The sequence below is a fragment of the Penicillium griseofulvum genome, assembly GCF_001561935.1.
Source record: "Penicillium griseofulvum strain PG3 chromosome Unknown contig_79, whole genome shotgun sequence".
Classification (NCBI taxonomy): Eukaryota; Fungi; Ascomycota; class Eurotiomycetes; order Eurotiales; family Aspergillaceae; genus Penicillium; species Penicillium griseofulvum.
In genome coordinates, this window is record NW_024467420.1 from 2,608,474 (window position 1) to 2,621,791 (window position 13,318).

General features: G+C 46.4%; 5 protein-coding genes across 5 annotated transcripts; 1 reads left to right on the forward strand and 4 right to left on the reverse strand.

The window, feature by feature from the left end:
* Positions 1-95: 95 nt before the first annotated feature.
* PGRI_008800 (uncharacterized protein) lies at positions 96-386 on the reverse strand (the record flags this gene model as incomplete). Its single annotated transcript, XM_040788593.1, has 1 exon — positions 96-386. The coding sequence occupies one exon, from the start codon at positions 384-386 to the stop codon at positions 96-98; it is 291 nt and encodes a 96-aa protein (XP_040652365.1).
* Positions 387-1,852: 1,466 nt separating this feature from the next.
* PGRI_008810 (YggS family pyridoxal phosphate enzyme) lies at positions 1,853-2,659 on the forward strand (the record flags this gene model as incomplete). Its single annotated transcript, XM_040788594.1, has 1 exon — positions 1,853-2,659. The coding sequence occupies one exon, from the start codon at positions 1,853-1,855 to the stop codon at positions 2,657-2,659; it is 807 nt and encodes a 268-aa protein (XP_040652366.1).
* Positions 2,660-2,915: 256 nt separating this feature from the next.
* On the reverse strand, positions 2,916-5,914 carry PGRI_008820 (AP-2 complex subunit alpha; the record flags this gene model as incomplete). The annotated part of the gene is made up of 4 exons (XM_040788595.1): positions 2,916-3,026; positions 3,085-5,021; positions 5,075-5,409; positions 5,463-5,914. 4 exons carry the CDS (start codon positions 5,912-5,914, stop codon positions 2,916-2,918), a joined length of 2,835 nt encoding a protein of 944 aa, XP_040652367.1.
* A 1,043-nt stretch (positions 5,915-6,957) lies between these two features.
* Positions 6,958-7,414, reverse strand: PGRI_008830 (putative copper resistance protein Crd2; the record flags this gene model as incomplete). The annotated part of the gene is made up of 3 exons (XM_040788596.1): positions 6,958-7,028; positions 7,094-7,189; positions 7,255-7,414. 3 exons carry the CDS (start codon positions 7,412-7,414, stop codon positions 6,958-6,960), a joined length of 327 nt encoding a protein of 108 aa, XP_040652368.1.
* Positions 7,415-8,573: 1,159 nt separating this feature from the next.
* PGRI_008840 (homeobox domain-containing protein) lies at positions 8,574-10,332 on the reverse strand (the record flags this gene model as incomplete). Its single annotated transcript, XM_040788597.1, has 4 exons — positions 8,574-8,812; positions 8,886-9,520; positions 9,580-9,717; positions 9,770-10,332. 4 exons carry the CDS (start codon positions 10,330-10,332, stop codon positions 8,574-8,576), a joined length of 1,575 nt encoding a protein of 524 aa, XP_040652369.1.
* Between the last annotated feature and the right edge of the window lie 2,986 nt (positions 10,333-13,318).

Genomic DNA, 13,318 nt, shown 5'->3' on the forward strand with positions numbered 1-13,318 from the left:
CAAAACCGAGACCCCAAGTCCCCCCAACACCGAAGCTGTAAAAAAGATAGACAGAGAAGGGAGAAATAGAAAGACATCAAACATAAATGTAGTCACTAACGCGACCGCAAACCTCGCCATTGGTACCACTGGTACCACCGACGCCTGAGAGAATCCTTCTCATCAAGAGAATCCTCAGATCGACGGCGCACCTTATTCTCCTTTTTGCGGGTTTCCTTTTCGGATTTGAAGCCACGGGTGGCATGTGAGTCGCAGAAGCAGTGCATATGCACGGTCTCGACGCTGATACCCGGGCAGCCATTCCGGCGGTGGGCAGCGCAGACGCTGTTGCCGGCATCTTCTTCGCATTGGCACCATTCGTAGAGTGTGAAATATTGGCGGCACATGATTGATTCTATTGGATGCTTTTCTTCGAGCTTGTAGTTGACTGTTGATTGTTGCCGGGGGTCCCACAGGTACCCACGATGCGTTCTTGATGATCGTTTCAGAAAGTGTGAAGTGGAGTGACTGTGAGATAGGTATTGATGGTGTATTGGCAAGGAAATGAGGATGTCAAATGCCCAATGTGTGTAAGTGGTGCGAAAATGGTTTCTGGCGAGCTATGTAGCTACTAATCGGAAAGCCACGGAAGGTATTTGCGATATCGAGATCAGAGCTTTGAAAGTCTTGTTCAGACCAGCTGAAATGAGATGCGATATGTGAGGAGAGTTGTAGATGTTAGGGATCAAGAGAAAAAAAGATCGGAGATAATAAGCTCTCTAAATTATTGCTAATGTAATGATGAGTGAATGGTTCTATGAATGGAACCACGGCTATTGATTGGAGCTGACGTCAAAGAAACCCTTTTCTTTGATGGTATATAATAATTATAAGTGGGCTCATGATTATATAGTGGCTTATACTTTGCCTAGATTCTCCATCCGGCTGAGAGCTATAGGTTACATCTGACAGAAAAGGTCGTATTCTTGGGTTGGCATGCTAGATAGGTCGAATAGCTATGTCCCTACTCTGTACTCCCAATTGAGACTCTAGGCAGCAAACTTGGCAAGCAACCTGATGGAGACAGGGGGTTTCGTAGTGAGGTAATTAAAAATGGGATTGGTCTTAGCCTGAAGTAAGACTAAAAAAAGAAAAGAAAAGGGCGGCTATTGTTCTGTTTCAATAGGTTCAACAAAGGCCCAGAAATAAAATCATGCAGAAACATTAAAAATAGAGATCGAGATCCTGCATTAAAGGGGTTTGAAACTCAACGGCGACAAATCTGATCGACAAGATAGGAAGCCCAGGTCTGACAGGTTGAGACTAACTGGGATCCGCTCATACCCGGCGCTCCAGGGTGTCTTTTCCGAACATGCAGATGTATGATTGGAGCAGAGAGCTGTTTGACTTGCCGCCAGGATCCCGGGATTACCTGCCGGTCTGTAACATTTGGCGCTGAAGAAAAAAAAATATATATAGAGTTTATGTGTCAATTAACATTCTTCCAAGGATGAGTCCATAGATCGAGATCGAATGATCTCATCGCCAAAGACGCAAACGGAAAGAAAAATAAAGTGTGAGGCGCAGAGCATGTGGCGGTACAAGTCACGTGTATCGGGATGTTCCCCGAATTTGGTGCCTAAGGCCCCCTAATCAAAGCCCACCTTCTATCCATACCTCGGATTTGATTTGCGCCAATTTAATTGAACACATCATTACAATCTGTAACTGAGCTTTTACCAAACGATAAATCCACAACTCCTCGAAAGGAGTACACCACCCCAAACCAACCGAGAAACACCAATCACAAATACAACAACAAATAACCTCCACCCAAACTGCAATGACAACCAAAACACCCGAACTCCCAACAATGACCCCAGCAACACCAGCACGTGCCGCTGCACTCCTCTCAAACCTAACGGCCGTGCGCGCACGGGTGCATACAGCCGCCCTCCAATCCCCAATCCCAAGCAAACCAATCCGACTCGTAGCCGTCTCCAAACTCAAGCCTGCAAGCGACGCACTGGCATTGCACCAAGCCCCAGGATCGCAACTCCACTTCGGTGAGAACTACTTGCAAGAACTACTTGAGAAATCCCGGCTGCTGCCCGCAACCATCAAATGGCACTTCATCGGCGGGTTGCAAAGCAATAAGTGCGTGACACTTGCGCGGGATGTGCGTGGGCTATGGGCTGTCGAGAGCGTCGACTCGGAAAAGAAGGCAAAGTTGCTGGATAAAGGGTGGGGTGAGAGGGGGCCTGAGATGGCTGCTACGAACCACGACGAGGATGGGAAGCTGCGTATCTATGTTCAGGTTAATACGTCTGGCGAGGAGAATAAGGCTGGTATTGAGCCTTCTGGGGCAACGGCACTTTGTCGATATGTCCGTGAGCAGTGTCCTCGGCTTAAATTGCAGGGTTTTATGACTATTGGGGCTATTGCGAGATCGAAGATGACCACAGTGGAGAATGAGAATGAGGATTTTGTTTGTTTGAGGGAGACGAGGGATCGTGTTGTTAAAGAGCTTGGGTTGGTTGGGGATGAGGCTGAGCTGGAGCTTAGTATGGGTATGAGCTCAGATTTTGAGGGGGCGATTGCTCTTGGAAGCGATCAGGTTAGGGTTGGGACTACGATCTTTGGGGATCGTCCGCCTAAGGCGGAGGCGAGTATTGTTTGAGTTTGAAGGTTGAGGTCATGAGTTACGATTTCTTTTTGTGTTGTGAAGACTAGACTTTTCAAAAGTTGGGCTTCTGGTGTGGATACATCGCCACCGAGAACGCTGATCATTAGATGTACCGTATGTATAGCACTTCTATTTGTTACTGCGAAGAGTTATACACGAGATGCGAGATTCCACCAGGAACACTTGCTAATATTGACTTGTAATCCAATTAGAGATATACATGAATGCTTCTAGATCACCCGCAGACGCTTTAATCGAAGGCTTCATCTGCTCTTATGCCCTGCGCCAGCCTTAACTCCATCTGTCTGGCTAGTGACTGCGGTACCTCTTCTTGGGTGGCACGAATAGTGACGCGGTACATCTGAACAATAGAGTTAGCATGATCACACCAAAAGAATTGGAAGAGTTTTAATACATACCTTCTTTTCGTAGTTGGGCTCCAGCCGCAGCAGACAGCCCGTCTTACCTCCCTCGAATTGGTACACGGCACAACCAACAATATTTTGAGAGTTCGGATCGACTCCATCCAAAATCTTGAATGCGAATCCCTCGACAATTCTCCGAGTAAATCGCTCGTTGATGGCCTTGTTCTTACCCAGCAAGCCAAATGTCTTCTGGGATTCCAGCGGGCCACCGCCAATCTGACGCCATCGCTTGAAAAATTCTTCGGCTGACAGAGTGGACGATTCCATGTAGCGGTGCATTAGGACAGGCAGCTGGAGTGTGTAGGCCTGGAGAGCACCGGCCAGGTATGAGATACGGATGGTAGGCGCATCCGTGAAGGGACCGTGAGCGGTGCAGAACAGAGTCTGCTGTGTCTGCCCGGCAGCGGCGATGGTTGGTTCGGGAAGATTCTTTGTGTCGATCTTCAGTTGAGGAGAGGCTGGGTTATCGATGGTGGTGGTAAGGGACCCGATGGGGTACGTGGACTTGTTCGAAATATAGATTTTCACGACACCCATAGGGCCGCGGTACTCTGAGCGCAGTCCGACCTGGATCTGTGCATCTTCGAAAAGCACACCTTCACGTGAGAAGAATAGTCGGTTGTAGCCGATGTCCCATTCTGGAGTCAGGTGAGCGGCACTGGCCATATTAGGAGCTGGAGCTGATGGACCGCTGAGATCAAGGCCTGCCAAGTCGCCCGATGCACTGGCCGCATTTGCGCCTGCTGGGCTGACTGGAGTACTTCCAGACCCAGTGCGCGTGCCATGAACGATTGTCGTGAAGGTGCGCTTGAGACCAGTGTTCTGTGCCAAGAGCATTTCCTGCTTGTCCGCATTCGCATCCTTGCCACCAATAACCCAGGTTTTCTTCTCACTCGCACCAGCTGTCTTTTGGTGTAGCCGAGAAAGCAGAATGGAGGTACGCTCCGAGAATGGCGGCATCTCATCGCAGACTGTTCGTAGTAGATCGTCGGTCGGGAGAGTCGCTAGTGACAGGTACTCAAATGCTCGCTGCTGAAGCTCGGAATCGGGAGAATGGCTGTACAGGCGGAAGATTTGCAAAAGCTGAGGTTTGATTTCGGGGAACAAATTCACGAACTTGACAAACGAGGAGAGGATCATGGCCCGCGCGTTGTCAGAACTGGAGAACATCTTGGCCTGCAGAGCCAGGAATTGTTCGATAGGGCTCGAGCCTGCATTTTCGGCGATGAGGTGGCCGTACTCGCCCAAGACGTAGCAGCCAATTTTCACCAAGCTCTCGTGGCAATCGGACTTCATGTATCCTAGCAGGGTGTGTGCTGCATATGCCTGTAGTTCTTCGTTGTTGGTCACGATCTGAATCACACGTTGCCATACTTCGTCGTTGACATGTTCGCCAGCCAGCGAGAGTAGTTTCAATGTCATGTCAATGTACCACTGTGCATCGGCGGCATATTTTTCGGTAAGAATGGCGACCTTGAGTACCATTTCCTCTCGAATGGCATAATCGGCAGTTTGCAGGTATCGCAGAAGCTCGTTTACAATTGGGCCGGCATTACTGGTATCGCACATACTGTACAACAGGTCCAATCCTTTGCGACGAACACTGATGTCACGGTCTCGAAGCGAGCCCAAGATAATGTTCTGGTGCTTTTTAATCGGATCAAGGGTTTCAGCTCGAGCGGCGAAATGGGTCAATGCATCCAAACCAAGGTATCGGACGTTAGTCTCCCGAGATTGAATGTACTTGCCCAGGCGAGTAGAAATTTGCATCATGAGATTGTGCTCAGAGTCGAGGTGAATAAGGAGGTTGATGGCTTCGAAGAGAATCGCGTTTTGTGCATTGTTCTGCTGGACATTCTTGGGTGTTTCCATTGCAGCTTGCATCATCTGGGAGAGCGACTCTCGAATAATCTCGCGAACATGGCTGTCCTCTGTAATTGTATATGAGAAACTGGGTTATAAGTATCCACAACAATGAACATACCTGATGGAGGATAGTATTGCAACAGGCGCAAAAATTTAACCTGGATCCATGGACATGGTACGCGGTAGTAAAGGTAGTCCGGAGCAATATCGTTGTCAACCACAATCCGCTTCAATCGCTGCGCAGCCTTGACATAACAGCCTTTGTATTCTTCTGGCAAATCCTGAGCTAGCGCCATGACCAAAGAGGTGACAGAGAGCGCTACTCCCATGTCAGGGTCATCCATGATCGATATAATTCTCTCGGCCCATTCATTCCGCACGATGCCGGGGTATTTACGGTATAACCGCAGGAGTGTTAAAGCAGCCTTCTTTTTGACGAAAGCTTTGGAGGTACTGGAAAAATGTTAGAACAACCATAAACAAGACAACAAACGTCAGAAACTCACGGTGAGATAAGCAGCCTGTGAACCTCCGAGCCCAGCGCTTCTCCGAGCTCTTTACCACCGACGTTAGCTACAGCATGCAGGGCTAAGCAGTTATTCAATTCGTGATGATCGAGCAGATCCTTCCGAATACTGTTGACGACCAAATGAAGCAGCTCATGCTCTTCATGCAAGAACAACGTGACAGCCAAGTATCCAATCTGCTTCTCAGAGTACTTAGACGAAGAGATCAAGTTAACAGCCTCGAGATGGCCGAAGTCCACATCATAACCCTGAATGTAAACATAGAGCAATTTGCAAACGTATTTCTTTTTCTGGTATCCATTAAGATTGCCAGCCTTGAACTTCTGCCGAATATTGGCTAGCTCCTTATTCACGCGCTTCTCCTCGAGTTCTCTAGCGCGGGCGTTCCGCAGATCAGCAATGAACTGCACAAGCCCTCGCATCGACGACATAGCGACGGCAGCGTATTAACGTGTTTATCAGCTCACGGGTTGGAAAAAAAAATCGAGGACTATGGTATGGCGGGGTTTCGCTCGAGGTGCGCCCTCGCATGCCACGCGGGATTATCACCTCAGGGGTTCGCGATCGGACGCACAACGTCACACAACCATGTCCCGGTTATGCTGGCGTGTCGATTATAGGGCATTGACCATGCAGCGTGTCAAGTGATAGATTTCTGTGTTCGTGGAAGCTCCTTGGAAAACAGGGGGTTGAGTGTGGTGTGAGGAAATTGGATCCTGGGGAGCTTGTCAGCAGTGGTTGATGTGGGCCGGAGATATCCGATTGAATGGCGGGGTTGCAACGCACAGAATAGCGACCAGTTCAGAGATCCTAGGAGAAACGGGCCGAGAAACACGCGAAATCGAGATGAGTCCATCCCCGTAATTTGTCCGCTTCGTTCATTTGGATCACTTCCGTTGTCGATCAGCCCGGGTTCCGCTGTGGCGGCGGAGGAACACTGATCCGATGTGGCAGTGCAACGAAGTATAAGTTCTAGTTTTATTTGTGACATGGACAGAACTACATTTCATTAGACTGATTCTGCATAAGAATAGTAAAATAACCTAGAAAACAAGTTGGGTTATAATTGTTTCAACATACTATGTATTAGCTCGATATGCATCTTTCCATTCGAAACAAGCTTTATGAGGCTCGACATATCTATTTTAAGTAGATTCCCGTTTCAAAGCCACCCAAGTCCATTGCGATAGCTGTTAGCGTACTAAACAAATATAGTATAAGTGTTACTCCCAGTTCTCCCAGTCCGTGTTTGTTTATATGTTATTGTAGTGAAAATTGGATAAAATTAATATCTCATTTCATATCTCGTTCAGTAGTTAATGATAACGAACCCCCAAAGCAAACATCAACCAATATAAAAATGCCCAAGCCCAAGACGCCACCATCCCATCAAGGTGGAGATGAGAGAAAATGCAATTACCAATGATAGGGAAACCCATCACAGCCTTTAAGAGATACAGGTGAACCGAGTCACTTAAGCACTGGTGGTGAAGTCAACCTCGAGGGCGGACTCAACAGCAGCAGCCTTCTCACAGGTGCAAGAATCTTAAATTCAAAAGTTAGCAGGAAATTCAATGACAAAATGACATCAGAAAGGAACTAAAACTCACCCTGAGGACGGCTGCCACAGGCACAGGCCTGACCCGCGACAGGCTTGTTCTCGGTAATGGCACGCTCACAGGTGCATTGACCAGCTGGGCGAGAGCCTATTTTAAATTAGTTAGTCTCTATGTTTCGTTTCCCAAATTGCTGGAATAGTTGGATCACATACGGCATGAGCAGCGGGGACCAGATACGGCGTTCTCAGAGGAAGCTTTGTTGCAGCTGCAGTGGAGGGCGGTCTTCTCACCGCAGGAGCACTTGGCCTGAGCGGCACAGACGCAGGAGCCGTCGTCGGAGGTCTTGCAGCAGGTGGTATTAGGGTGGACCATTTTGGCAGGTTGATTTGATATGACGTAGTTTTTTGAAGATTGAGAGGTGATATTGATGAAGGTGGTGGATCTGCGAATTTGCAAGATTGAAAGATGAAAGATATCGAAGGGAGATTGTTTTAGAATCAAGATGAGAGTGTCTGAGAGAAAGAAAATAATATGCTGCTTCTACGAGTTCCTTTATAGTTGTTCTGCATGCGTCAGAGGATGATGATTATCAATTGCTGAGATATTATTGGCTAAGAAAAATAATATCACGTGATACGGTGTTCTGTTTCCATGGGTGCTGATTGGTCCATTGCGACGACAAGCAAATACATGTCTCTTGAGTGGCTAGAAGATCTGGTCTGATTGTGGATGTGTCGAATAAAAGAGAAACTTGATTACTTTTGTCTTGATTCTGATTCGACAAGTAGGATTTTGGATGACCAGGGCTATGCCATTGTGCTGGGGAAGGGGCGGCGATTTACAACATATAGTATGCACGTAAGGGAACTATTGTTTAGTCGCGTCGGGAGCTTTGACCTTAATGAGCCGAAGTCGGATGTCTACTCCGTACGGAGTAAGGAATTAGATATTGTTGTATGCTTATAGTGCCATGAAGTGGACGAATCTGAATGTCAAGGACAACTCGGTTTATTTGGTTCAAATGAATTGTAGACTTGATGGTCTGTCTGCTTCTAAACACAGTATGTAGATCTCTATACCATTTCGACCTTTCACCCCGAGGCTATGCAGCGAGACCAGAAACAATTAATATTAGACAAAGTGCCTCCCAGACAATGATCGCTAGATTCCAGGCCACACCAGACCAGACTAAAAGAAACGCGACAAAAAAGGGAACAGCATGGTAAATCAAACAAAGGATGCAGATGCAGGCAAGACAAGAGGTTTAAAAAAAGATAATTGATAACACAGGACACAGAAGAAAACCCAAAAAGACCAAGAAACCAGAGACCAGAAATTGTGAACGCTATGAGGATGATTAATGATTAATACTCGCTGATGTAGATCGCGGATCTTTTGGTTAACCCAGCTAACCAGTTAACCAGAAGGCGTAGATGGGGGATGAGATGGAGAAGATGTCGAAGCAAGAAGGGTGTCGTATAGCAGACAAGTGGCAGCCGATTCTTTTGTAAAGCACACTGCCTTGAGTCCCTCACTGCTGAATATAGTTGGGGTAGTTGTAAGACGGCTCCGAAGTTGGGAGACTTAGAGTCGAGGCGTTTGCTTGCGTGTAGGGAATTGGTGTGCCCATTGGGCCTGCGGGAGCGTCGTAAGGATAGGGCCGATAATCTTGCGCTGCCGAGACTGGCAGGTTCTGCATGGCGGCCATCGGTCGGCCTTGAGTTGGTAATTGAGAGCCCATTCCAAGGTTGTAGTTTTGTTGTTGGGGGCCTGTATGAAACCCTTCTTGTTAGAAAATATTTCAAAAGAATGTCAAGAGATGGGGAAAAAATAAAGAACTAACCAAGATTGTTCATATCGTAGGTAATATGTGGGCCTTGAGTGTCTGTTGGTGACACCGAGCCTTCGAACGATTGATGTTGATCATAGGGCCCCATACCTGGATGACGGGGTATAGCGTATTCTAGGGGTCGTCTCATATAGGGCAGACCTGGCTGATTTGGCTGTGGCCCCGCGAAGCGGTTGTGCATATGATACCCCGCATATGCTGACGGATTGGCCGATGCATCAGACAAGCTGCTTGATCTGGTGACTGGGTAATCATTGCGGATGGTTCTATGTAAATCGGACATGGAGGCAGATGCAGCCGGACGGAACATCATGTTCGACTGAGATAGGCTGTCATTTCGTCCAGTTGAGGACATGTAGGTGCCTGCTGTCGATGCGGAGCTGAGAGGCGAAACGAGATAATCGTCTTCATTTGGTCGGGGGTAACAATCGGTACGCAGAGTTCTCAAAGATCCGAAATCTGGATTTGGAGCGGCGTAGCCTTGCGGAGATGCCACTGGCGTGACACCTGATTGTTTGCCCTCGAAGGGCGTGCGCAGAACTTTTGTTGTATCGAAATCGTCAGGAAGGGCCCGAGATTTGAGCATTCTCTCCCGATCATTGGTAGTGAGACGCTTGAGCTTTGCTCGCCTGACAGTACATCTCACGTTAGTCAAGCACAGACGATTTAAACTAGTTGATAACCCTACCTATTTTGGAACCAGACTTGAACTTGACGCGGGGTCAACCCAGGGATTTCCCTCGACAGACGTTCCCGATGAGCCGCATCGGGATGTGCTTGGCGAGTGAACTCACTCATCAGAAAGCGGGTTTGGTTATGTGTTAAACTATAGTTCTGTCAGCAACAATGCGCTGTACTCCAAATTCAGACCTTCATACCGGAAACGCTTCATCTTCTTCTTCTCCATGGAAGGCGATCTATTGTCATCACTGCCCATCATATCTTTATCGTCATCAGGACTGAGTGTCGATTCTCTCTCATGGTCGTCTCTCGGGTCATGGCCTGAAAACGATGAAACACCCATCTCTTCAGGATGACCGTGCCCGACCAGCGGCTGAGCAGACAAAAACCCCCGCTGATTCAGACTCGGAATCTCCAATTTGACACGGGGAAGCATATCCTGTTTCGCCGCCTCCAACCGGTGGTTGACCGTCTCCCGTGAGACATCTCTCCCCAAGTACGGCGCTGAACCCATGACAGGCTGTGGGTTATTCAAGGCATTCTCAGCCTTATAACCAGCAGGCTGCATCTCCACAGGACGGGCGGGAACGTGCACAGGAACGCCAGGCTCCTCTTTCGTCTGCACAGATAGCCGTGGTGAGATATTTCTACCCAAAGAGAGTCCCTCGCTATTCCGGGAGAGATGAGAAACTGCAGATAGGGGCGAAGGCACTGGTGAAGATAACGAAGGCAACCAAAGGCAAGGACCGCCGACTGACATGGTAAGGGTCTAGTTTGGATATATTTGTATATTTGCCCTTACCCGTAGATCAAGACAAGGTCTTTGTAAAGGAAAAAAAAAGAAATAGAGTCGAAAGGACTTTCGACAAGACACAGGAGAAATTCCCAAAAAGGAAACGGTAGATTCCCCCGATATGAGACGTTGGTGGGTCTGATGAAGTGCCGTAACAAAAGGATAAAAAGGATCAGGGTTTCTGCAATTAAAGTAAAGGGAGCAGAAGAGTAAAGTAAGGAGATTACGCCAAAAAAAAAAATAAGAAGGTGAAAAGGAACCGGTGTGTTTCCCAGAAGAGGAGAAAGGAAAAAACAAGGCCCAAACGAGGATACGTCAAGCGGGACGACTCTCCAGCTTTTATTTTATTTTATTTTTCTCCTCTGGATCTGAGATCGGTTCCGATTGATGATCGTTACGCAGCTGGGTAGTAGCTATAAGATGTTAAGAAGCATCCACCAAGAAAAAAATGTGGTACCTGGGAATAATGCCGCTAGGCTAGGATCGACCGGAGATATCCTCTGAGGTCTTAATAGCCAAGCGAGGTAGCAGTGGAATACGATATTAAGCGGAATGGCCCCAGGGTCCACAACTTTGACCCGAATCTCATCTATTGGACTTTGTATAAACTGCTTCTTATGTGAATAGAGTCTGCATAAGATTCAATTCACCTACAACATAGAGATAGTTTGGCTTAATTCTCAGTGGGCCAGGGGGATAAGACTTTAAACGTACTCCGTACTCCGGACAAGTATGTAGAAAGCCCCAACCGATCAGAGACACAAGGAATCCACAGATCAACACCCGATCTATTTACCTGGATGAAGATCCTATACCGAACAGTCCATAGCGGCAACCGTTGACTACACAGGTAAAACATCAGGTTACATATGGTATAGATGGTATACAATACAGATAGTATCAGAAACTAAAAGGATCGGCTCGGAGAATAAATCGTAGCCTCCGATCCAATGCCTATATTCGGCCTAAAGCCTTTTCAGATGCAAGGCGCCTAGATACGAAGTGATAGGTAAAGATATCCGATACGGGGTAGAATAAAGAGAGTTGATATAATAATCTTCATGGTGAAATCTAAGCTGAATGGGAAATGTCAAGGTAAGAAGGAAATGGATCCTGCGGGCCCCCGAGATCCGAAGAGAGGAAAAAGGAAGAGAAAGGAAAGATATCTACTTGTATATCTTTTTTTTTTTTTTTTCCTTTTTTTTTAAAGTGAATGGATCTTAGCTTCTGTAAAGAGTAAAGAAAAATAAAGGTAAAAAGAAAATAAATAAATAAATAAAGAAAAAAAGTAAAAAAAAAAGGCGAATCTTGGGACGCCGTTACAGACAACGCGCATACTTGGCCATGTGGGAGTGACTAGTCAAATTGGTTGAGTGGCGTAGGAGATCCATAAGCGGCACCCGTTGGTTATCAATGAGAGCCACTCAGCGGGCTGCCCGCCAATACCCTCGGAAAGAAGCGAGTGGGTGGAGATAGTGAAATAATAAAAAGGGATAATTTCAAATGCCGAACCAATATAGAGCTGAAACTTCAGCTCCAGTTTATCGGAGGGTATAGCCTTTGTAGAGCCTCGTCCGAAAGAAATTCCAATAGTTTTCAACCCAAGCGGGCCTGATCAAATCGGAATTAAGGGGGGTTTTAGCGAAGATAAAATTCCATGGCTCAGTCTGTCAGAGACAGCTCCCCTGGAAATCTCCACAATATGAAACAATTCGAGTCACAGAAATAAAATATCAAAGATTGTGTGGGTCAAAAAGGACTGACGAAGAGCATCGGGTCGGATATCGGATAATGATTACGAAGTAGGAGTTGAATAGTTTATGTTAGGGGGGTTTTTTTTTCCTGTTCAAGGGAATTACTCCGGATATCGTACACCATCAACATATGGAGTATTTATGTTGTACATCTACAAACAAAAAACTTCAAGTGGAGTCGGAGGAGAAAACTCGGACCCGTTGACTATTCGATCCCGGAGAGGCTCACGGCCGAAGTTGTGACGATCCTTAGACCTCTGTGAGACCCTGAAAAAAAAAAAGAAAAAGAAAAAAAAAAAAAAAAAGAAAAACCAGTCCACAACGTATGATGTGTCCTTGTAATCTCCCAACATTCTGGAACGTGCTGTGCGGGGGAAACCGAGATCGATCGAAACCCTTTAGCTTTACCCTTTTCCTTACAGATACCGTTACAGTTAATATTCAATTAAGTGGGTGACGCAAGCCGATCTCTTGGCAGAAGTCTTTTTTTTCTCCCTTAATATATGTAATATAGTATAGTAATATATTAATATAGTAATATAGTATTATATAGAAATATAGGAATATAGAAACATAGTAAAGAAGTTCTATGTACACCAAACATTTAAGGTGATGTTCTGGTCTGAGAACATCGGTACAACCAATACTCCGTAGTCCGTAGCAATCCACATGGTCAATGCATTGAGATCGGACCACATGGCCGTTATATGCCTACGTACACTTGTATGGTGGAGATCAAACTTCCACGCTTGTGTTGAACTTCCCATGTGGTTTTTTTCTTTTGATGTCTTTGCTCGAGTGGATTTTTATAAGGCACCGAGCACTAGACGATCAGTGCGCGATTTCTTTTTAGGGGATGATTTGCTTCGCTTGCCTCTTCTCGAACCCTATTCTACTATATTGTACTATATTGCACTATATCCTCACGAACTACCCCGTCGAAAGAATTCTATCACAAAATAAAAGGGGCCAAAGTGGAAGTGCCCACTTCTGCAACTAATGGTTCAATGGTGTTTTAGGTGATCTCGTGTAGAGTACATTTCAGGGCTTATGGAGTACTCCATATTCTCTGTCTCTCTCTCTCCTTTTTTTAAAATTTTTTTTCCATTGATTTTACTGTTTCTGATAAGCCACTTAATCTTACCCTAGTTTCTGACAGGAAAAAAAATGTACGAAAAAAAAAGGGAAAGTGAAACATG